At 31.5% G+C, this 24,107-nt stretch overlaps 3 protein-coding genes across 3 annotated transcripts in view; all 3 read left to right on the top strand.

Moving 5' to 3' along the window:
* LOC143075472 (bleomycin hydrolase-like) overlaps window positions 1-1,871 on the top strand; it is a 31,693-nt gene extending 29,822 nt beyond the window's left edge. The window contains exon 11 of the mRNA XM_076250888.1: window positions 940-1,871. Coding sequence (XP_076107003.1) covers window positions 940-1,088 — 149 coding nt within the window. The 3' untranslated portion in view covers window positions 1,089-1,871. The remainder of the gene's footprint in view (window positions 1-939) is intronic.
* Window positions 1,872-4,380: 2,509 nt separating this feature from the next.
* LOC143075466 (toll-like receptor 2) lies at window positions 4,381-6,670 on the top strand. The gene has a single exon (XM_076250880.1). It carries the CDS (start codon window positions 4,399-4,401, stop codon window positions 6,535-6,537), a length of 2,139 nt encoding a protein of 712 aa, XP_076106995.1. The 5' UTR covers window positions 4,381-4,398; the 3' UTR covers window positions 6,538-6,670.
* A 5,195-nt stretch (window positions 6,671-11,865) lies between these two features.
* LOC143075465 (small integral membrane protein 14-like) lies at window positions 11,866-22,131 on the top strand. The gene is made up of 5 exons (XM_076250879.1): window positions 11,866-11,978; window positions 16,155-16,228; window positions 20,764-20,812; window positions 21,364-21,509; window positions 21,996-22,131. The coding sequence occupies exons 2-5, from the start codon at window positions 16,160-16,162 to the stop codon at window positions 22,032-22,034; spliced, it is 303 nt and encodes a 100-aa protein (XP_076106994.1). The 5' UTR covers window positions 11,866-11,978; window positions 16,155-16,159; the 3' UTR covers window positions 22,035-22,131.
* The last annotated feature ends 1,976 nt before the right edge of the window (window positions 22,132-24,107 follow it).

The following is a 24,107-nucleotide window of genomic DNA, read 5'->3' as shown; positions in this document are numbered from 1 at the left end:
CCACTGCCCATAGAAAATGATATTGCGGATGAGGCATCTGTGTACTAGGGACACATTCTTGTTTTTATAATCATTATGCTTTGTAGCCACATTTCCTTCAATTAAAATGAATGAAAAATACTTATTTACCCTAAGAAATAATCTGTCAATAATAATCAGAATCATACAAGTCATCATTTGAGCTGTTAGAGACAAGAATTTATAATGGGTATACCAAGTTTAAATGTTTTCATGAAGACAATAGATATGCATATTCCTAGTATTAAAGCAATTGAATGAACACCTTTACATTTGAATTTAAAAAAAAATAATATTTTAACAGACATAACAGTTTACCATTACAATAATTACAATAATTTGTATACTGCTTCAAAGTCAAACAGTTATGACATTGTATGTGAACTGGACAGCTCTTCACTATGTTGTTTGAGCCACCATTTTCTCTAATTTTTGTGCTATTTTCACCTTTCCTGACCGGTGCGAGAAAAATCTGTTCTCAGCAAATGATTAGTCGGAATTTGATTATGTAAATGTTTTGTTTTCTTCTGAATTTTCCTATTGTGACGCCATGAAAAAAGGCGGCAATGCCTGATGTCGTTGCATATTAAGAACACAGGTTTCTGAAAATCTTTGAAAAAGAAGGATAAAAATCATTAGAGAAACAGATTCCGACACTATAACTTGTGTATTACGATATTTTTCCACTCTCGACAGTTAAATTTTAGTTATTTAACGAGTGGAGAAATATCGTAATACACTTGTTGCAGTGTAGGAATCTATATTTCTCTCTTTTATTGTTCTGTCTTTTGAAGAATTGGTATTTTACCTTTTATGTCTAGTGAGTGTTAATTAACTATTTCTTTACAAACAAATTATATAACCTTTTAACCACTTTTTAAGTTTGTTTGTTTATAATAATCTTGTTTTTCTGTTTTTCAGGCTACATAGCAATGTCAGATAACTGGTTCTCTGAGTTTGTCTATGAAGTTGTGGTAGATAAGAAATATCTAACATCAGATATGCTAGACGTACTTAAACAAACACCAGTTGTTCTACCTGCCTGGGATCCCATGGGAGCACTAGCTTAATGATACATTAACATTTAGATGATAATATTCCAGTAGTAAATAGTGTTGTAGACTTCTTTTACTCTAATGAATGATGAATTTGTACTGTCTCATTTTCACAATGAACTTTCCAAGAAAATTTCAAGAGGACCACAGTTCTTAAATTTTTTGTTATCTTAATGATTGACTCTTCTCTGATAAATCAGCTATTCACTTTAAAATTACTTTTGTTTAGGAAAGGGTTTTTGTGAGAAAATATATATTCAAATAATCTATCAACATTTACTTTTAAATGTATTTCCATAACACAATAGTATAATTGAGAACTACTGAATCCTAGTCATGAGGTCAGAGTATGCTGGTGTTGTGATATTTATTTAGATATGCTCAGGGTGTAATTATATTCAGAGTTTTATAATGGAGGAGAACATTTATTACTATATCCAAGTGCTAAAAAATTGGAATTCTTATAATGTGATATACAAAATTTTATTTCTGATTTTGGAAGATCAATTACAAGCTGCTACTGTAACTGTTTTGTATGAATAACTTAAATTATTTATATACAATGTATATATGTTACACATACAATTAATGGTAGTGCAATTTTGATAAATTATATATATGGGTGTACTTGTGATTAAAATAATTAATTTATTTGAAAATGACAAACACACATACTGTGTTGCATAATTGGTTGAAGTTTAAATAGTAATAGGGACATTTTTTTCAGCATTTGATATAATACTCTGTAAAACATGGCTTAAACATATAATAAATTAGACAATCAGTGTTCTCTTCAAAGATGTTTTATTTAGATTGCAGAAACACATTCTCTTATCCTCTATTATACCAGCTTCAAATGCAATAAGTGAAAAGTGAAATAACAAAAATACCGAACTGCAAGCAAAAATTCAAAACGGAAAGTCGTCTTTAAAATGGCAGAGTCAAAAGCTCAAACACATCTATGGAAATGAAAAACAATTGTTGTATTCCTGACAGGCATCGCCTTATGTAGAAAATGGTGGATTAAACATGGTTTTATAGCTGGCCAAACCTCTCACTTGTATGACAGTCACATTAATATTGAATTCTTACTATATGTGAGCAAAAAAAACAGACATTAAATGTAGAAACGTCAAACATTTGGGTACAGCTGTCAATGTTATAATATAATCTTAATCACTTATACGACAAATAACTGTTTTAATTAAGAATCACAAAATGGCGTATAGACTAAGAACATAAGCAAAAATGAAAGACAAGAATTCAAAATTGACCATAACACAATGGCAGGATGTATAAGTACCGAGCCACGTCATATGTATATAATCAAAAATGAACTTAACAGGAAAGGTTAAAAATATATACTAGTAAGGACAAAAACAATGGGATACCTACTTAAGATTATTATCAACATCAGTACATAGAATCTATACTTCAAAACAGCTTGTATTTTTTGTTAATTGATACAGAATATTTATCAACAAAGTCCTGGTATCTTAAAATGAACATTTTTATAAAAAGGATCAGATGTTTTTGGCATATCCTTGGCTCATCAACTTTTTGCTCAGATACTGGTGACGCTTCATAAAGTCTGAGTAGCAACTGCAAGCTCTTGAATACCAAATAAGTTGGGAATTGTATATACCATATGCAGGTGATGTTATTTTTTTGCTGCTAAGGTATGGAAAATTTATTATTTCAAAATTAAACTCATGTTATGTCAAATTCAAGGTATCAAGTCTAAAAATGAGGCAGAGGATACTGTGCCTGTTATATCTTAAATTTCTCGTTCTGGAGGATACATTTATGGAACCCAGTCGATCAGAAAATTTTAGATTTTTTATTGGAAGAAGTTCATCAATATATCTAAATATGAAACTAAATGATCAGCTTCTTTGATTTTCTTGTTTTTGACATGTGTCTGAAGGAACACCAAATCATAGAAATAAGGAGAGGCGCACAGTTCCTTCCCATAGGATGCCGACAATTTGTTAGAAAAAGTCTACCTCTAAATTCAACAACAACAAACTCTAGTATACTGATCAGTTGCTCGTCTGCAAAGCATGCTTGTTTTACCGTTTTTTTCACTATTAACCAAATACCCAAAGTAATAAATTTATAGTGTAAGCTGTCACATTTATATTGAAAAACATTGTGGATGAAATTAAGAGTTTACTAGTTTCGTCAGGGAAAAAGTTAAGATGAGGGACATTGTTTTCTTTAAAGAATGTTGCAGGAGTAAACATGTTTAAAACACCAACCCACCCCCTAACCTTGGAGAGCAGTGTAACAGTACAACGAATGAACCGACAAAAAAAAATAAGCTGAAAAAGCTTAACTCACGTGATTTTGCAAAGCAGTGGTGAAGTTGAAATCATCCTTTCGTAAATTTTACAGACGCCATCACTAGTTGGTTGACCGTTATGGATTATCTGTTTCACAGATGACAACAGATATGTCCAATTGTATCAACTATCCCGTCCCCTTTCCCCCAAAAGTGAGTTTATGTTGAGAATCGTGTTCCTCATTTTAAAGTTTTCTATATTGTGTTTTGTGTACTGTTGCTTGTATGTTTGTTTTCTTCTTTTTTAATCATTGGTTTGTGAGTTTATTTTTGAATTACAAATTTGAATTGTCCCTTCTTGTATCTTTCGTTTATCTTTTATGGTTGACATACCTTTTTGTTGCTGAAATCGAGTGGTAGTGTCGATACCAATTGATTCAAAAATTACAATTTTGGGAATAATAGCTGCCGAATATGTTTACAGGAATTAATTGATATACGAATATTAATGCAATGTACAACCTCTCGCGGATATTAGTACAATCTTCTATCTCAGTCTTCTATTGTTCCAGTCAGTAACTTTTTAAAACATTTGAAGCATCAGATTTAACTGATGTTACGGCATACTAGCTGTTTCTTTTAATAAAAGAAAATGATGTTTGGGCTCATTGAAAGGATAAATCAGATCGCGGTAAACCGGTCGAAAGAATATATCCGCAGTAGATTAAGCAAAACTTCAATTTGACAATATAATAAAAATAATAATAATAATATTTTATTGATAATATGCATGCCCTTGAAATAAAGGGAACACACACGATAAAAAAAAGCCGAACAATTGGTGTTATTGTTCTTGATATCCTTTTGGCCTCAATAATTTATTTGAACATTTAAACAATAAATGTGACCGGAATCGAACATATATTGTTAATTATAATCAATTACAAACTTGAAAACATGCATCACAATAAGGAAATATAATCACTACAATCATATAACTGTGATAAAGTGATCGTTGCACAACTGTTTTGTTTTTTAGTGATGGATATGAAGAGATTTGCTCTGATGTTCTTTTATGTATGTAATATATTCATCCTTCGTACAGAAAGCTATGACAATTATCGAAAGGTTGACAACACATGCCAATACTATAAAATGAATAGTGTCGCAAAATGCAGAAAATTACATTATATTCCTAGTTTAAAGGAATCTGTATTGGCTTTGGAAATCAGATTAAGTTATTTACCATATATCAAAAGACAAACGTTTCAAAATATATCATCGAACAAAATCATTCGATTAGCATTTAAGATGAACAATACTATTCAGGCGATATCAAACGATGCGTTTTCAGATCTTAGATATTTGCAGACTTTTGAAGTTTCATTTGAAAGTCAGTTAGATGTATTAAATTTTAAATCATCATTGGGTAGTTTGAACGTATCATTCTTCAACGAATTGATTTTAGAGAGTAACCGTTGGACTTCATTACCGGGTAATTTACTTAATGATTTAAGTGGAGCTAAGTTGTCCGTATTATCCCTAAATGAAAATCATTTTGAGATACTGAATGCTTCAATATTTAAACCACTTATTGGATTGAAAAAGTTTTTTTGCGTAGAGTGCTCTGTAGCATATTTCAAGGTAGACGGAAGGATAAAGGTGGAATCAATCGACTTGACCGGTAATAATATCTTCGAAATACCAAATTTTTGTGACGATTCAGGCAAACATAGTCTGACTCCGGAGTTAAAAAAACTAATACTTGCAGACAATGCAATAAGACTTATCTTGCCATCATCATTTAAATGCTTAATTAGTCTTCAAAGTTTAATTCTCGACGGAAATAGAATGAAAGAGCTGAAGAAAAATAGTTTTTCTCTTTTGCCCGGTCTGATTAGATTATCTATTACTCATATTCCACGAATGAAAAATATTCGACAAAAGACTTTTAACAGTTCTTCCCTCCGCACTTTAGAACTAAGCCATAACGGTTTTCGCTTTGATCACGTCAACGATTTGAATTATTTCCGGGGCCTTTTTGTTAACACATACAATTTGGAAAAATTGGATTTGAGTAACAATTACTTGCCTCATAAACAGCAACATACTCTTGCGATGTTTTATCCGTTGAAACAGTTAAGAACATTAAACATTGCAACTACGGGAATTGCAACGATACCTGAAGGACTATTTCAAAGTATGCCTTATTTGCAAAAGTTATTTCTTATTGGCAACAAAATAGCAAGATGGGATCCATCAACATTTAAAAATATGACGAACTTACGAATATTGCATTTGGATGGAAATCAAATTCACATTATAAACAGGACGTCATTTCCAACAATGTTGTTAAATAAACTCGAAAAATTTGAAATTTCAAACAATCCTTTTTGGTGTACATGTGATCAAAGATGGTTTTTAGATAGGTTGCGATCAACCAACATTACCAAAAAGATGCCAAATTGGCCTACATATTACTCTTGTGCATATCCGGAGAATCTAAGACATTCGTCACTTTCGAGTTATAGACCAACTGACGCAGAATGTGAAATTAGTTATTTTACATCCATTATTATAATTGCTGTTTGCTCAGTTTTGATATTTGTGTTTTTCTTAGCGCTAATATTGTATAGATGTCACATCAACTTGAAGAATTTACTTTATTTTGCCCGTGTTCATCACCGTATCAATAAAGGTTATTTGAAACTAACGTCATGCGACGATTTCGATTTTGACGCTTTTGTCGTATATTGCGATTCCGATCGACAATGGGTTCATGATGACTTGATAAAAAGATTGGAGGACAAAGGATTGAAGATTTGTATCCACCACCGAGATTTCGAAGTTGGAGAACCAATCATAAATAATATTGAGAAATTTATGAACAAAAGTTGGAAAATTATCGTTGTTATGTCCAATGATTTCGCCAAAAGTGAATGGTGTCAATGGGAAGTAAACTTGGCCCTAGAAAGAAGACGTCATCATGGCACGAATGCATTAGTTTTAATAATGTATCACCAAATTGACTCAAAACACATGACAAGTGGACTCAGAACACTTCTAAACACAACTCCACATTTAATATTTACAAAAGGTGTAGGTGAACGTATGTTTTGGAATGCAATAATTAATGGTATTAACAAGTCTTTGATGTTACCACCAGCGGCCATTTTGTGAGACAGCTATAAATGACGCTAACAAAGCAATTTGTTTTTAGAATAGAACATGTTTGAGTTTATGTGAACTCTAGTTGAAACTTTTTTTTTCAATCATTATTGTACATTTGTAGCTTTACACAAAAATAAAAGTTAATGCGATTTTGTCGTTGTTGACATCCTTATATATTGGACTACGTAAACTATAATAATTACCCAATTTGTAACTATTCATCGTTAAAAAAAGCAAAGAAAAGATACCCAGGGGATGATCAAAACTTGCAAGTAAAACATTGCTGACAACATCGTGGCAAAAACAATCCATTTTATCTGAACTAGTACATATTTTGTTTAGGGGACAGCTGAAATCCCGCCTCCATGCGCTCGATTTTTCGCTGTGTTGAAAACCCATTGGTGGCTTTGGGTTGTTTTTATCTCTTTGGTTTGGTTGTTGTATCTTTACCACATTCCCTGTTTCCATTTTCAGTTTTATTGTCGGGGGCTTCATGAACAGTTAATGTGTTGTAATCACCACATCTTAGGTTGAATATTAATTCATTCGACAACTGTTCTTATATAGGAATTTCTTTTATAGTTAAAGAAAAAATACCAGGAGAACATAGTGTTATTTAGTTCCTGATACGAAGATAAGAGTTTTCCTAAAACCCTTTTTGTCAACAAATTAAAGGTCGCGATGCCATCAACTTTGGCAATATCCTTCTTCATTAATCATTACATTTGAAAGCACCTCCATACATTAAAGATCAGTCACTACCTATCATCTCTTATACATATAAACAATTACCACTTGTATTTTAATTAGAAACACTTATTCCAGGATTTCCATAGTGAAGATTTCAAGTGTATTCGATCAAGTGCAAGTTCCTTATTCATATAATAATAAAGTACGGATCGAAACATTTCTCTGCAAAATTTGTTTTACAAACGCTCTGTATATATCTTGAACTTAAAAAAACAATCTATTGGAAACAATTCGAAAATAACGATCGACTCTTTAGATGTTTATACGATGTAATGGAATAAATACAAAAAAAATAAGACATATATATGCTCCTTCTTAATGATTTAAGGCTCTCATGTTGTTGCATGATACAAATTACAATTGTGAAAGGGAAAGGTTTAATGAATACTTCATCGGTCTTTAAAGACGTAAATATTGATATGCACATGTTCTACGAAAACACATTTGTTGTGACCCCGCATGTAAAGCCCAGCACATCATTGTATTTGTCTGTAAATGACATTACATAATCTACTTGATAATGGAATTGAGTAATTTAATTCTCTTTGAAACTCAACAAAATATATCCTCACGACACTTACATAAGAGGAAATCCTGAAAAGTCATAGGTCTTTACCATGTTCATAGGAAAATTCAACCAAAGATGAAACGTGAAATCCCTCACTGTATTAGGCACCTAGATTGCATAAGTGTCCTTACACTCAAATATATATTTTTGGTTTTTCCAAATGCTGCACGCAACCTTCATTATTACCTTCAATTTTATCAGCAATTAAAGCCAGGCTTATGGAGTTTTGTGAAACTTTCTACTCTATGGGGCAGTATGTGTGAATCACATGTTGATATTCTAAAAATCAAAGACTTTTCTAACCTTAACACAAGTGTTCTAACTACAAGAGTTACCAATATGTCCATTTGTGGACGGATAACTCATACATTTTGAAAAATAAAACTCGGTTTCAAACTAAAAATTCTCTGTAACTGACATAATACATATTTCGTGAATGACAACATATTTGTTTCGTTTGTTTTTAGTAAACAATCCCATAAGAACACCCCCCCCCCCCCCCCCTCCCACTTCATATAGAAGAAGAAAAAATATTTTAAAAAAGCTGGAATTACCCTTTATAACTGCATTGTTTCGCTATGTTGATGATGACAAAATAGCAAGATAAGTGATTTGTGTAATCAACAGTATTACAAGTACTTTGTAGGCCAAAAGAGCGTTTCATCTACAAAAGACTCCACAACGACATAGTACCAAGTCATTTGACAGTTGTTTATCCATTCTTTTTGTTTGAGCTTCTGATTTTGCCATTTGATAATTGACTTTCCGTTTTTAATTTTCTTCGGAGTTCGGTATTTTTGTTATTTAACTTTCTACCAAATAATATTTAGCATCGGGGTAAAAAAAAATCTTTTGGTTAATTTAACAATTTTAACCATTTTTTACTTAGCTGTTAGACGACTCCTGATACGAATTATTACCTTTAATGCATTGTTACAACTGTTTATGACAGTGTTGACTTTTATCTTGATAACTATTCTAAAAGGGAAAGTGTAACTGATAAAAATGACAGTAAACTTTTCATTGGAACTATTGCCCTTGAATAATGATTTTAACCTATTTTTATAAGTTTTTTCATCAAGAAAACTATATTTTATAGACAGAAAATGTACACACCAAAATGAGCAGCAGGCAAAGATATATAATCATATTTGTAAATAAGATAAAATGACAAAATGTTTTAGTCAACCTCTAGAGAGAAATTACTCTTTTATGACAATTTTAGTCCTACTTGTTTTTTTTAGAAACTTAAAAGAGTGAAATTGAAAATATGAAATATGATCACCTGGTCGACAAGAGCTACAAATAAATCAACATTGCCTTAATAATAAACTCTTCATAGGAGTTGATGTTCTAGCCCGAGACCACAATGTATTTTTTCTAACAGTTACATGTAACGTTTTGTCGCATTAAAAAAAATCTTGTTCTTTGTGTGTGTAATGTACATAACAAGTCCAAAAATGTACTAGTATCCATTCTCAGAAAAAAATGCTAAAATGTGGTATAAGCGATTTTTTTTTATACATATGAGATATTTAAGTAAATCATCATTTAAATTCATCCAAAACTATCTAAATACGTTATTGTAAATTGTTTAAGCATGTCACTAATTTTGTTTGCTCCGTTTTTTACGTCAATTTAATACTTTATTTTATGGGAACTGCAAATATTTACCTACACCTAGAGCGCTTCGATTCAAAAGAATAAAATCACACAATAGTATACTGTACATGCAACTTTAAGTTGAGTCTTTACTGCTACAAATAGACATCGAAATTCATCAGTGTTTCCAGTCCCGTTAGAATTTTGGACCATGCAATCAGAGGTCTGGAGTATTTCAACCTTATGGTCAAAGTACAGTAAATGAGTTAGGTTGCCCTACCGTTGTCAAGTTTGAATATTATACAAACTTGGATCGGTTAGGACATGTTTGATTTTTTTGTTTGAGGACTGCCCTCAATGCAGTTATAACATCTAAACTGTCAAATTTAAAGTTGTGCCAGTTCACATCGAAAATAACTATTTTCATTTGGCATATCTTTGTAATCTTTGCGCCGTGTTTGGAAATTTAAAAATTTTATCAGCGTCTGTGGTGTTCACTTAAATTGTATAAATTTCAAGATTTAGAAAAAGTTTCTCAGTTTGAATTAATTTTATTGACATGATTCATTTGACATCGTGCTATTATTGAAGAAGGATATCTGTTATCCGAAATATCTATATGTGTTCATTTTATAGTTATTTAATGGTGATGTTGTACCCTTTTTGACTTGTTATAAATATATATATGTATATATATATTAAGATCCATTTTGTTACATCTCGTGATCAATTTTATTTGGCAATCGCCAATGGCAGTCAGCAGGGTTAAAGAACATCAGTTGTTCGACCTGCATGTTAGTCAAATGCGTTTTGTTTAAATATACCTTTTCACCTTTTTGGTCTTTTGGAAAATGTTGTTTGGATGCCCATGCCTTATATATAATGTACTGTAGTACGACGCTAGATTAAAACTGACGTGGAAAGGTAACACCCGGCCACCGAAAGCTTCATTTAAAACAGTTATAAGAGTTGCAGCATATAAAGAATAACCATACATTGTCTCAAAATATCAATCAATTCTACCTGTTTCTAAGCCTTGTACAAATAACATTGATATTTCGAGACAATGTATGCATGGTTATTCTATATATGAAGGGGGGACGGGGGTACCCTTCTCCCTTCTCCCACCCCTCTTCACCTTTGTCCTACCCCCTTTCTCCTTTCTCCCATTAGAATAAAACATTTCCTTTTGAGATATTTTTTCTTGAAATATTAGAAAAAAATTTAAAAGGGGAGATATTTTATTTTTTCTCCTTTCTCCAACTTTTTCTCCTTTCTCCCAGCCTTCCTCTCCTTTCTCCATCCCCTTTTCTCCTTTCTCCTACCCCCTTTCTCCCTTTCTCCCTTACCCCTGTCCTCCCCTCATATATATATGACTTTTGAACAGCGGTATACTAATGTTGCCTTTAGTGTAGGCAAGTTCTTTTGTTTTTATGCTGTTGGTTTTTTACATTTCTTTTAAATTATCTCAGTTATGCATTTGTTTGCTTTATTTGTGATGTTATTCATATGTGAATTCCATGTCAGATCGTTAGTGATGGTGACGCTAAACCATTAAAGTCACATCCATTGCCCTGTCACGGAACAGTGTGATTGAAAATAGTTGGTAAAACCAGTAGAGTGGGGTGCACATATTCGCCGGGGACACAATTTCGCCGTTTTATGATTTTCAGGTGTAAAAACTTCAAAGGATGGCTGAAATGAAAGAAATATGCCGGTGAATTAATTTTTTATAACAAATATGATTACTTTTAATTTTAAACTACAACAAAATTGCGTCACTTACTGCATAGAACCGAAAAATGGACAACGATTTTCAGCCAATTTCCTGAATAAAAAACCCGATTTCAAAGAAGTATTTCTTAGTAATTCTTTGAGTGAGCGCCCGAAATTTTAGTTTTGTACACCAATGAAATGTCTGCTATTGCCGTCTATAATGAAATTGATTTAAAAAATATTATTTAAAGCTGCACTTATTTGGATTTAAGAGGATGTATAAAAATGGCGAATATGTGTCCCCCATAGACAAAACATCAGGCAATTTCAAACACCCTTTAATCTAATTTTTCAGATGATTATTTTCAAACAAACAAGTTTTCAAGCTTAAGAATATTTTGCATTTGAAGTTATCTTCGTGTAGAAATATCAGTATACTTCAAAAACATATAGACCTGAACATAAACTGTAGAAACCATGGAAAGATATGGCGAACATGAGCACCCCACTCTATGTGGTAAATCTTTACATGATACAAAAAGGATTTTATTGTTCTTATCAATTATTTTGGTTCGTTTAAACATGATTTATTGCCTCTTTAAAAAGACTTTATCATAATCAAATGCCTTACAGATATTTTCTTTCTTTTGAAAATTCGCGCTGCTAAACTTTTTTTCATCCGGGGATTTGTTCTAAACTGACGTGTCTTTTGTTTTGGTATAACCGGAAGTTGACAAGTAAACACCTTTGGCAGTATCATCTGGCAGGCTAGAACCTCTTCCCTTTTCAAAAATTCAACTGTTACAGTAGAAATGTACGTATTTTTGCTTAAAATAGGTCCTATGCAACTTTCGTAGTGTATCCACAGTTTAAAAATCATTTTGCATGTCAAATTTATTTACCAGATCTAAACTGAAAGTTGCGATGATGAAATAGTGTTTGTTTACCAACTGTTACATAGTCAGACCACGTACATGTATCTGTCTGCATTACAAAAATTGAGAATTCACTTTGATTTCCAGAAATAAAAACATTAAAAGCGGACTTCAACCTAGTCGTCACTGATTTGAGATCTTGTTTATATTGAGTGTCAGATTCTTGCCAATCTTGGACAGGGCACTTGTTTGTTTGGTAATACACCTTATCACTTTTTGATAATCTGTACTGCTTGAACTAATCACTTTTCCATTAAGTCATCAGGTATTTTGTATTATGACGTCAAAATTTTACAGGAACCACTGTGTCAGATTCCAGTAATTATGTAGACAGGGATCTCCTTGCAATTGGATGAAAATTTAAATGCTGGAGGAAATTTCACCGGAGGAAATTTCACCACGCCAAATCCCGCGTCTACGGCGTGGCCTGATTGAAAACATGTCATTCCTACATTTCCATGACTAGGCTGATCGATATATTGCTTATTTTATTTATTTCAATATACAGTCACAGTGACAGTGTACATGTTATACAACATGTAGAATAACATTATATTTTCATTAATTGTCATTTGTAACAATTCTGATGCCAAGCCTACATTGCTCCCCCTTAGTCAAGAATGGTCACAAGCTCTCCTTTGGGTTCCCACTTAGTTTCTTGCAATTTTGGAAATTGTGTAGGACTTAAACTCAGTTGGAAGGCAGAAGTCATGAACCCGTATTGATTATTTGCAGCATCAACTACCAAAAGTTTTGTACTTGTTTTGTAAAACACTTTGTACCTAACACTACAGGGAGATAACTCTGTAAAATCAGCTATATGTTTTAATCACGATGTAGCGTTAAGAAAATAATAAGCTTGTCAATGATCAAAATTTAGTGTTTGTTAATTAAACTGTATAATATATATTCATCATGTATCCAACCTATTTTTTCTGAGAAAGTATTTGGTTCAAGTTATTTAAAAAAATTAAAAAAATTTCAGAGGGTCAAGGTAAATATTTTTCAAAGTTTTATATCATAATGTTTATATCATTGAAAAAGCTTCAAATTATCTCCCTTTTTGTGCAAAAAATGCCATTTTTTGGCATTAAAATTGAAATATCTTTTTTAACTCATCGGTGACCTATATTTTTATGGCCCCGCAACAAAGTTGTCAATGCCATATAATTTTACCCTTGTCCGAAATTCCGTCATTCCGCAACAAACCATTATACAGAGTTTTTTTCTAAATGCCTTCAGATATTGGGCTGATTTTTGGTATGTGAGTTAACCATGATGAGTTACAGATCAAGTTTAAGTTTCGTTCTGCTCCACTAATTTTTGCCGAAATTACGAGCTTTGGACTTTGAGAAGTTGTTGAAAATCACAGTTATACAGACTTTTTTTCTAAACCCCTTCAGATATGGGGCTGAATTTTGGTATGTGAAGTAACTATTATGATAAGTTACAGATCAAGGTTAAGTTTCGTTCCGCTCCACTAATTTTTGTTGAAATTACGGGCTTTGGACTTTGAGAAATTGTTGAAAATCACAGTTATACTACATGTATAGGGACTTTTTTTCTAAACGCTTTCAGATATTGGTCTGATTTTTGATATGTGAGTTAACCATGATGAGTTACAGATCAAGTTTAAGTTTCGTTCTGCTCCACTAATTATACCCCACGCAACGAAGTTGCGCAGGGTATAATGTTTTTGACCCGTCAGTCCGTCCGTCAGTCTGTCCGTCCGTCCGTCCGTCAGTCCGTCAGTCCTGTTTCTTGTCATCGCAACTCCTCTCAAACCACACAACAGAATTTCACGAAACCTTTTCAGATAATAAGGACATACTATGTAGTTGTGCATATCGACGGGAAATTGCGATTCAATTTTTTTTCTAGGAGTTACGCCCCTTTGAACTTATTTACTTTAATGTACTACTGCAACAGTTTGTCATCGCAACTCCTCTCAAACCACAAAACAGAATTTCACGAAACCTTTTCAGATAATAAGGACATACTATGTAGTTGTGCATATCGACGGGAAATTGCGATTCAATTTTTTTTCTAGGAGTTACGCCCCTTTGAACTTATTTACTTTAATGTACTACTGCAACAGTTTGTCATCGCAACTCCTCTCAAACCACACAACAGAATTTCACGAAACCTTTTCAGATAATAAGGACATACTATGTAGTTGTGCATATCGACGGGAAATTGCGATTTAATTTTTTTTCTAGGAGTTACGCCCCTTTGAACTTATTTACTTTAATGTACTACTGCAACAGTTTGTCATCGCAACTCCTCTCAAACCACAAAACAGAATTTCACGAAACCTTTTCAGATAATAAGGACATACTATGTAGTTGTGCATATCGACGGGAAATTGCGATTCAATTTTTTTTCTAGGAGTTACGCCCCTTTGAACTTATTTACTTTAATGTACTACTGCAACAGTTTGTCATCGCAACTCCTCTCAAACCACAAAACAGAATTTCACGAAACCTTTTCAGATAATAAGGACATACTATGTAGTTGTGCATATCGACGGGAAATTGCGATTCAATTTTTTTTCTAGGAGTTACGCCCCTTTGAACTTATTTACTTTAATGTACTACTGCAACAGTTTGTCATCGCAACTCCTCTCAAACCACACAACAGAATTTCATGAAACTTTGTAGATAATAAGGACATACTATGTATATTGACAGGAAATTATTATTCAATATTTTTTCTTATACAATTTTTTTTTCTTATACTTAATTAATTTCTCCAATGACAATGTGGGGACGTGGGGTATGTGAGCGTGCTCACTAAGGTTCTTTAATTTTTGCCGAAATTATGGGCTTTGGACTTTGATAAATTATTGAAAATCACAGTTATATGGATTTTTTCTCTATTCCCCTCCAAATTTTGAGCTGATTTTTTATATGTGAGACTTCCATCATGTTTGTGTCCACATGTGTTTATATTGAAATTGCAGATTTTTCAACTTTTTGGGACAGGGCCATTCGGGTCGCTTTGACACATCTAGTTTATTATTGTTTTCAAATAAGCTGTACACAAACTAAATAATTGTTAAATTTAAGCGATTTCTGTAATTTAGTTCTTGTTTTATTTTGATACAATGTATTACATTTGTACCTCTATTTCAACTTGTTTTTAAATAGAAGCAATTTTTCAATCAATAATTCAGGAAAATATAGTATATATGTATGATCCTTGCAATATAATTAAACCTAAAATATGAACATTCTCATAAAGAATTCATAAATAAACAATAAAGTCAAATCCAATACAAATATCATCATCATCACCCAGCTGGAATCAATATATACAAAGGCTTCTAATGGAAAGAGAAACGTGTAAGGCAGAGAAAGAAGTATTGTTCTAATAGTATGCTGTTTTCAAAAGTTTATCGGAAAAAAAATGAGGACATGGAGGATTGATGTTTTAGTTGAACTTAATCTTTTAGTGTTATTCAATATATTTACTGCTTTGTGATCATGACAATAGAAATGTGATTAAAAAATCCTGCTTTGAAATTTTAAAATTTCTTCCTGATAAATTGTTTATTAACTTTCATTTTTCAATAGCCAATAAGCATGATAAGGCATGTAAGGATTAGTACTAATCATAATATATTGAAAAATGCAAATCTAATAGCAAATTTCACAATTTTACTTAAAATTATAAAATTGCTTAACTAAAACTAGTTTTATAAATCATGGTATTGATTTCATTATCACTAAATTATTTATAGATTTAAAATTGGAAATCATATTAACATCATGTACGTGTACAGTGTAGACTAGAAAAGGAAGTTTGTAATATTTTAGAGGTTAAAAATAATGTAAAGTTTGGCATGTTTGATATCGATGAATGAACAACAACAACAAAAAAACACACAAAAGATTAGTAACATTGTAACAGAACAGTGTCCCCAGTTCTTAATGTCCGATTCTCTTTGATTTTTTTGCCATACACACTGATACATATAAATAGCCGCTAGAATAGTTTTTGAACACAATATGTTATGTTCTAATTTAAATAATGATTGTATCATTTAATTACAGATAAGATGGCTGACTTTGATCCCTGTGAGTGTATATGGAACCATGAGAATGCCATGCAAAGACTCATAAATATGGTTTGTACATTAATTTACATGTATATTATATAACAAAATTGAAATTAAAAAATAAAAAGTGAACCAAAATGTTATGGCTGTACATGCTGGTAGGGTTATCAGAATGGATACTTAAGTATGCTGCAGCTGTCTTCGTGGTTTTAAAACATCTTAAATCCATAATTATGAAAAGACCGCAGGATCCTGGTTACGTCAAGGCAAATCCTTTACATGTTTACCACAATAAAAGAAGTTCCTTGTCCTAAACAGAATGTTGTCTTTTTACAGTTTGAATTATTAAACTAATTATTTAAATTAAAAAAAAATATCATGATTTTAGCAAATATTTGTACATTATACAACATGTACAAGAGATATTAAAATTTGACTTTTTATATCCCGCTTTAAAAAAGGGGGGGTATACTGTTTTACCTCTGTCTGTCCTTCCGTCAGTCAGTCCGTCCGTCCCATGAATATGTTTCAGGAACTACAATACAAGGATTTCTGAAATTTGGTTTCAGGGTTTATCTAAGTCAGCTATACCGTGTGATGCGTTTTCAGATTGATCACTTGACAACTTCCTGTTTACAGAACACTTGTATGATTTTACACATGATAGCCAAGTTGAAAATTTTCGTCACATTTTTCTCAGGAACTACAATACAAGGATTTCTGAAATTTGGTTTCAGGATTTATATAAGTCAGCTATACCGTGTGATGCGTTTTCAGATTCATCACTCGACAACTTCCTGTTTACCGAACACTTGCATATTTTTACACTATTAATATTATCCACTTGCGGCGGGGGTATCATCAGTGAGCAGTAGCTCGCAGTTTCACTTGTTATTGTTAAAACAAGTTGAACATATAATATTATTACATACATTATACAAGATGTTCAAATTTGCCTTTTTGCAATGTATTATAACCTTTATACTTGTAAATTGATTAAACCAATACTACAAACAATTTCATTTTGAAAAAATAAATACAGATTTACATGAATGACTGCAATGTTATGTGCTTAAGATGGTAATTGTCACTTGTTGTCTTACCATGCTTATTCCAGTAAAAAAATTAGGAATATAGGCAATCAATTCGTATAAATATTTACAGTCATGGCAATAAATATAAATATGAATAACTATAGCATTTTGTTAATATGATACTCATAGTTAAACGTAATATAATAATCAATAGTAATAATTTAATAACACCTTTGGTTTGAAGTGCATACATATATGTATACAAAATGGCATATGTTTCATAGTGATTAATGAGTTTTATACAATATACATGTAAAAGTTCGAAACAGCAGATCAAAGTCAAGTGTTTAGACAAATAACATGAATAATACAAAATAACATATTAAATTAAATAATAGACATTCAGAAAATATAATTTGTTAGAATATTCATTTAATGGACATGATGGAAATTTTAAAAATGATGTATCAAAGAATGCCATGTATACAGCATTTCTACAGCAAACCAAGTTATAAACTTGTTTTCAAATAATATGAGGCAGGCATAACCTGTGAATGGGGACGAAGTTTGTATAAATTAGTTTTTATTATACGACCGCAAATTTTGAAAAAATTTTCGTCGTATATTGCTATCACGTTGGCGTCGGCGTCGTCGTCGTCGTCGTCGTCGTCGTCGTCGTCGTCGTCGTCGTCGTCGTCCGGCGTCCGAATACTTTTAGTTTTCGCACTCTAACTTTAGTAAAACTGAATAGAAATCTATGAAATTTTAACACAAGGTTTATGACCATAAAAGGAAGGTTGGTATTGATTTTGGGAGTTTTGGTCCCAACATTTTAGGAATAAGGGGCCAAAAAGGGCCCAAATAAGCATTTTCTTGGTTTTCGCACCATAACTTTAGTTTAAGTTAATAGAAATCTATGAAATTTTGACACAAGGTTTATGACCACAAAAGAAAGATTGGGATTGATTTTGGGAGTTTTGGTTTCAATAGTTTAGGAATAAGGGGCCAATAAAGGGCCCAAATAAGCATTTTTCTTGGTTTTTGCACAATAACCTTAGGTTAAGTAAATAGAAATCTATGAAATTTAAACACAATGTTTATGACCACAAAAGGAAGGTTGGTATTGATTTTGGGAGTTTAGAACCCAACTGTTTAGGAATTAAGGGCCAAAAAGGGACCCAAATAAGCATTTTTCTTGGTTTTCGCACTATAATGTTAGTATAAGTAAATACAAATCTATGAAATTTAAACACAAGGCTTATGACCATAAAAGGAAGGTTGGTATTGATTTTGGGAGTTTTGGTCCCAACAGTTTAGGAAAAAGGGGCCCAAAGGGTCCAAAATTAAACTTTGTTTGATTTCATCAAAATTGAATAATTGGGGTTCTTTGATATGCCGAATCTAACTGTATATGTAGATTCTCAACTTTTGGTCCCGTTTTCAAATTGGTCTACATTAAGGTCCAAAGGGTCCAAAATTAAACTTAGTTTGATTTTGACAAAAAATGAATCGGTTGGGTTCTTTGATATGTTGAATCTAAAAATGTACTTAGATTCTTGATTATTGAAGTTTTTTGGTCCAGTTTTCAAATTGGTCTACATTAAGGTCCAAAGGGTCCAAAATTAAACTTTGTTTGATTTCATCAAAAATTAAATCCTTGGGGTTCTTTGATATGCCAAATCTAACCGTGTATGTAGATTCTTCATTTTTGGTCCTGTTTTCAAATTTCAAATTCTACATTAAAGTCCAAAGGGTCCAAAATTAAACTAAGTTTGATTTTAACAAAAATTGAATTCTTGGGCCTCTTTGATATGCTGAATCTAAACATGTACTTAGATTTTTGATTATGGGCCCAGTTTTCAAGTTGGTCCAAATCAGGATCTAAAATTATTATATTAAGTATTGTGCAATAGCAAGTCTTTTCAATTGCACAGTATTGTGCAATGGCAAGAAATATCTAATTGCACAATATTGTGAAATAGCAAATTTTTTTTTAATTAGAGTTATCTTTCTTTGTCCAGAATTGTAAGCAAGAAATATCCTATTGCACAATATTGTGCAATAGCAAGAATATTTTTTAATTGGAGTTATCTTTCTTTGTCCAGAATCAACTTAAATCTTTGTTATATACAATATACAATGTATATACAATTTTTACTACCAACTGATAAATTTAAATAATCTTTACCATTCAGTGATAACAAGCAGTTTTTTTACATCTTAATATTTTATGATGTATTTAAATGAGTAGTTATTGTTGCAAACTCCATTAGAAATTTGAATTGATATCAGTTTTGAAAAAGGGAAACGGGGATGTGAAAAAAAAGGGGGGGGGTTAAATTTTTCTCATTTCAGATTTCATAAATAAAAAGAAAATTTCTTCAAACATTTTTTTGAGAGGATTAATATTCAACAGCATAGTGATTTGCTCAAAGGCAAAAAAAACCTTTTAAGTTCATTAGACCACATTCATTCTGTGTCAGAAACCTATGCTGTGTCAACTATTTAATTTTAGATTTAAAAAGTTTGAAGAAGAAATCTTTAATTGATTTGTAAAATCTTGGCATTTGTTTTGTGTAAAAAAAACCATGTAATGTCAAAAATTTGATCACAATCCAAATTCAGAGCTCTATCATGCTTGAATGTTTTGTCCATACTTGCCCCAACTGTTCAGGGTTCGACCTCTGCGGTCGTATAAAGCTGCGCCCTGCGGAGCACCTGGTTTCAATTCAAACATGTTTAAATTAAAAGAAACGGAAATACCGTAACGTTTCCGATTTTGGTTCTGTTGTTAGGGATTTTAGTTGTGACGTTATTTTAGGTATGACGTCATGTTCAATGTAAACAAAGAAACGCTTTCATCAGGTAACGTTTATTTCATATCAAACAATTATTAAAAATGAAATTGGTATTGCGTTCCTTCCTATTTTATACTAGACCGATAAATATATATTAAATACTAAAAGTTTCATTCAAACGAGACCGGAAAAAGGAAGTACATTGTAGATTTCTGCGCCGGTCCAGGATTTCAAAACATGACATAAAAAAAAGTTAACGATTTTGAGTTCATTAGTACAATGAAAAATTCGGGAAATTTTCCCGATTTGTTTTTTTTTTTTTTTTTTCTACCGTAATTGGGCACTCTAAACTGAGATACATGTACATTGCATGTAGTTTACAATGTATATGATCCAAATATAATTTAATTTTGGATGTAACATGTCTTCTGATTGGCTGACGTTATTTTGTTATCAGCCCATAGACATAAGTTAGTCATGTGACCATGATGTCATCAGCATTTTTTCATGTTTTTTTATGGTTTAAAATGGAATTTAGAATTAAATTATAAGAAATAACTGTAATATTTTTTCTGTCTATTCGAAATAACATAAAAAATGGTCATACTGTTTAATAACCCGCTACGTGCCTTATTCAGTGTGCACCAAATTTTTTATGTTATTTCTTCATAGACAGAAAAAATATTACGGTCATTCCTTAGATGTATTTTTACATAATTATTTATTAAATTCTTGTCAATTTCAGTTTCTTAACACTTCTTGTATTTTTCAGTTAAGAAACACACAGTCCTACTGTACAGATAATGAATGTGTGACGGAATGTAAGTAGATACATGTACTGACTGATACAGGTGATACATCTGTAGAAGGGAAAGAAAAAAATTGTTATACAAACCTGGTACTTGAATTGGTCAGGCATATTTACTGTATTTATCTAAATATGTAATTCATTGATTATAAGTTTTGAATAAAACTATTTAATAATTGTATTTGTCAAATACTTTACTTATACTGCTAATAAAACTAAAATGATTTATGAATTATAGATAAATAATGGATAAATTTTAAATCATAAGGACTTTTCCACGAAAATGATGTATGAGAGAATAATAACCCTCACCTGAAAATAAAAAATTCTGTCCTAACCTTCTCAATCTGATTTAATGTAAAGTCCTTAGCACTTACACAAAACTGTAATACAGTTTTCTTGTCCATTTTTTTTTAGAACAAAGATTAATTGTTATTTGTATTGGTATTTTTTGTTGCCTCAATTACATGTATTGTCCTATAGTTGCTCACTTCCATATCATTTGATTTCCAATAGATAGCTGTCTCATTAGTAATTATACCTCATCCTATTTCTATCTTGTAGTGCCAGGAGCAGACAGTGCCCCTGATGGAGGGTTCAGTACAATGATGTTAATGATGATGGGATGGATGGTTGTGGCTACAGCTTTATATCTCCTCCGTCCCAGAAGTCTCAGGCAGACGGGTGATATGAAACCAGAGAGGAATAACGTAAGTTATCAAATATCATTATATATAAACCAGAAAGTCTCAAGTTTCTTCAAAAAAAAATATCAATCGTGCCATAAAAAGCCTGATTTCACTTTTAAAAAGCATAAAAAAGAAAGAACAATTTATATCAATTCATGACCGTCTAAAAGTTGCTTACAACACATGAAAAAGAACGGTTGAGGTCTTATTATTGCTGTTTTTAATTTCTACTTGTCCAATTACAATTACCTGTATGATGTATCAAAAATTTATATAAATAATATCCCGATTAAAAAAAAACACAAAAAAAGATCAAACAAAATGCTAACAATGTACCCTGTAAAAAAGTCCAAATTGCAAACTTTTACTTCACTGATCCTTTTCAGAGATACCATGACCATCTCGTACAGACTTGAGGTTTTTGTTTTCCTTCATATGTTTCTTAAACATGTTAAAAGATCAGTCATAATACAATATAATCAGATTTATTGTTGATTTCTATTTCAGGACTCTAGCCCTCCTCCTCCAGGCCCATCAGTTTCATAGATAGTCAAGGATCATAAAATCTCCACGGACCAGTGCAAAGGACATTCTACTGTGATCACGGAATACAATATTAAAATTTTCTACTTATATTATGAAAGCTAATCTTGACTTTTTTTCCTCAAGACTGTTAGTTTTTATATATTAACTCTTTTAAATTCTTTTTTGATATAAACAGGTTAACTTATAAATAAAAAGATAAAGCTTAACCAGAATAACCAAAGCAGGATATGAAGAAGATTAAGTTCATAAATATTTATATATAATTATGTGATCTATTTTTGACTTAAATATCTAGCATGTCTAGTGCATTCTGTGCCAATCACTTTTAAATACTGCACAAAATAAACAATATCTTATTTTATAACTGTTACCATTATAGCTTGTTGTAATTCCTGTATCTAAATATAGAAACAAATCCAAAGCATGAAAAGTGCTGGAGCTTTTATTAAGTATTTGATAACTGGAAAAATTTTCTAAACATAGTGACTCTTATAAAGGTATCAAAACCTTTTCTCAAAAATATAAATAAACTAAGGGTACACCTCTTAATGTCTTTTTGTTGGGTTTGCTGTTTCATAGACCTATACCATACATCTACCTTAGTTTAAACTCATATTTTGTGTCTCATTTCTATTTCCCATTAAGACAGACAGGGATTTTCTTTTATGCAGAGTTATTACCCAGAAGACCTGTATTTGTCATCATTTATTTATAAACCGAGACTAACACAACTAAATGTCTAAATAACCTTAGCCTTAGGAATCTTTTTGTTGATATTGTTGTTATATCATTGTACATGTAATACTTTGTTTTAATTAGTAATGATATTGAGATTGTTGTTCATTATCTCAAACCGGTTACCCTGAGTCTAATTCTGTGGAGACATGTGAATCCCAAGGAGCAATTAGTGAAATATTTGCAACATAAGGGAGTAAAATGTGGATCTGATTTAAGCAGAGAATAATTCCACTGGGAATCAGATCCAGAATTTACTTTTCCATTGCTTAAAACTTTTCATTGATTGCCCCTAGGTATTCAGAGCCCTACTTGGTTTTGGATCAATAAACCTGGTATATATTTTAATTGCGTATTTTTTAGTGGAAAACTATCCACCAATTTCACAATAACTGTGGGTATCAACCAGTGCTTTGTGTAAGTCCACAGTTTGTCTTTAGAGTGACCATTTAGTGAAGTTGTTCATTCAAATTAAGATATTGTAACAAAGTATTATATTTGTTATTGTTGCTTGTTATTTTATTTTTCCTATGCATTTGTGGTTGTTCATCCATGAGGGCTTTTATCATAAAGTGTATTTCTTTTATGTTTGATGTTGTCATTTTAGAAACATTTGTCTTTCAAGTTTTTCTTGTAGCAAAATTCAATCATAAGTTTTTGTTAAAATTATGAAAATGAATAAGGCAGAATTATTTTTTGAATATAATTATGGTAATTTTGTTTTTCAAATGTTGTGTTATGCATTTTGTACTGCTAGTTTAAATTAGTACTTGTCTACAACAGAAAAATCGACAGAATTCGAAGAATTTCAAAATTAATTATCTAGTCATGTATTTCTGTTAAAGCATCCAATCTTTTTGTAATGTTAAAATATATTACCCTTGTAAAAACATTTAGAACTGCTAAATATATAAGTATAACTTTTTTTCCATTATTATTTGTTATTCTTTGCCATTGTATCATGATTTCACGATTTATATTGGTTTATGTTGAATCATTGTTTTATTACATTGTTGCTATTTTAGTTTAAAGCTTATACATTACATTCATGGTAAACCATCCATTGAACGTCTTTGACATAATAGAGAAAAACTTTAAGGGTTTTTCATTAAAACTTGTAAAGTGAAGAGTAGACTCTGATAAACTGCTATATCAAAAGTTCACTCAATAGGCAAAAACAGTACATGGCAAGCTTTTACAGTTCACACAAGTAAACCTTGCTGATGTCTAGTGGAAACAGTGATACAATGCTATTGGTGTATATTTTAGATTTACTTGTTAAAACCCTGCCATATAAAATCTCAAATACACAAATTAGTAATTTGAATTTGAATCACT

The sequence above is a fragment of the Mytilus galloprovincialis genome, chromosome 5, assembly GCF_965363235.1.
Source record: "Mytilus galloprovincialis chromosome 5, xbMytGall1.hap1.1, whole genome shotgun sequence".
NCBI lineage: Eukaryota > Metazoa > Mollusca > Bivalvia > Mytilida > Mytilidae > Mytilus > Mytilus galloprovincialis.
This window is presented reverse-complemented; position numbering and strand designations above follow the sequence as displayed.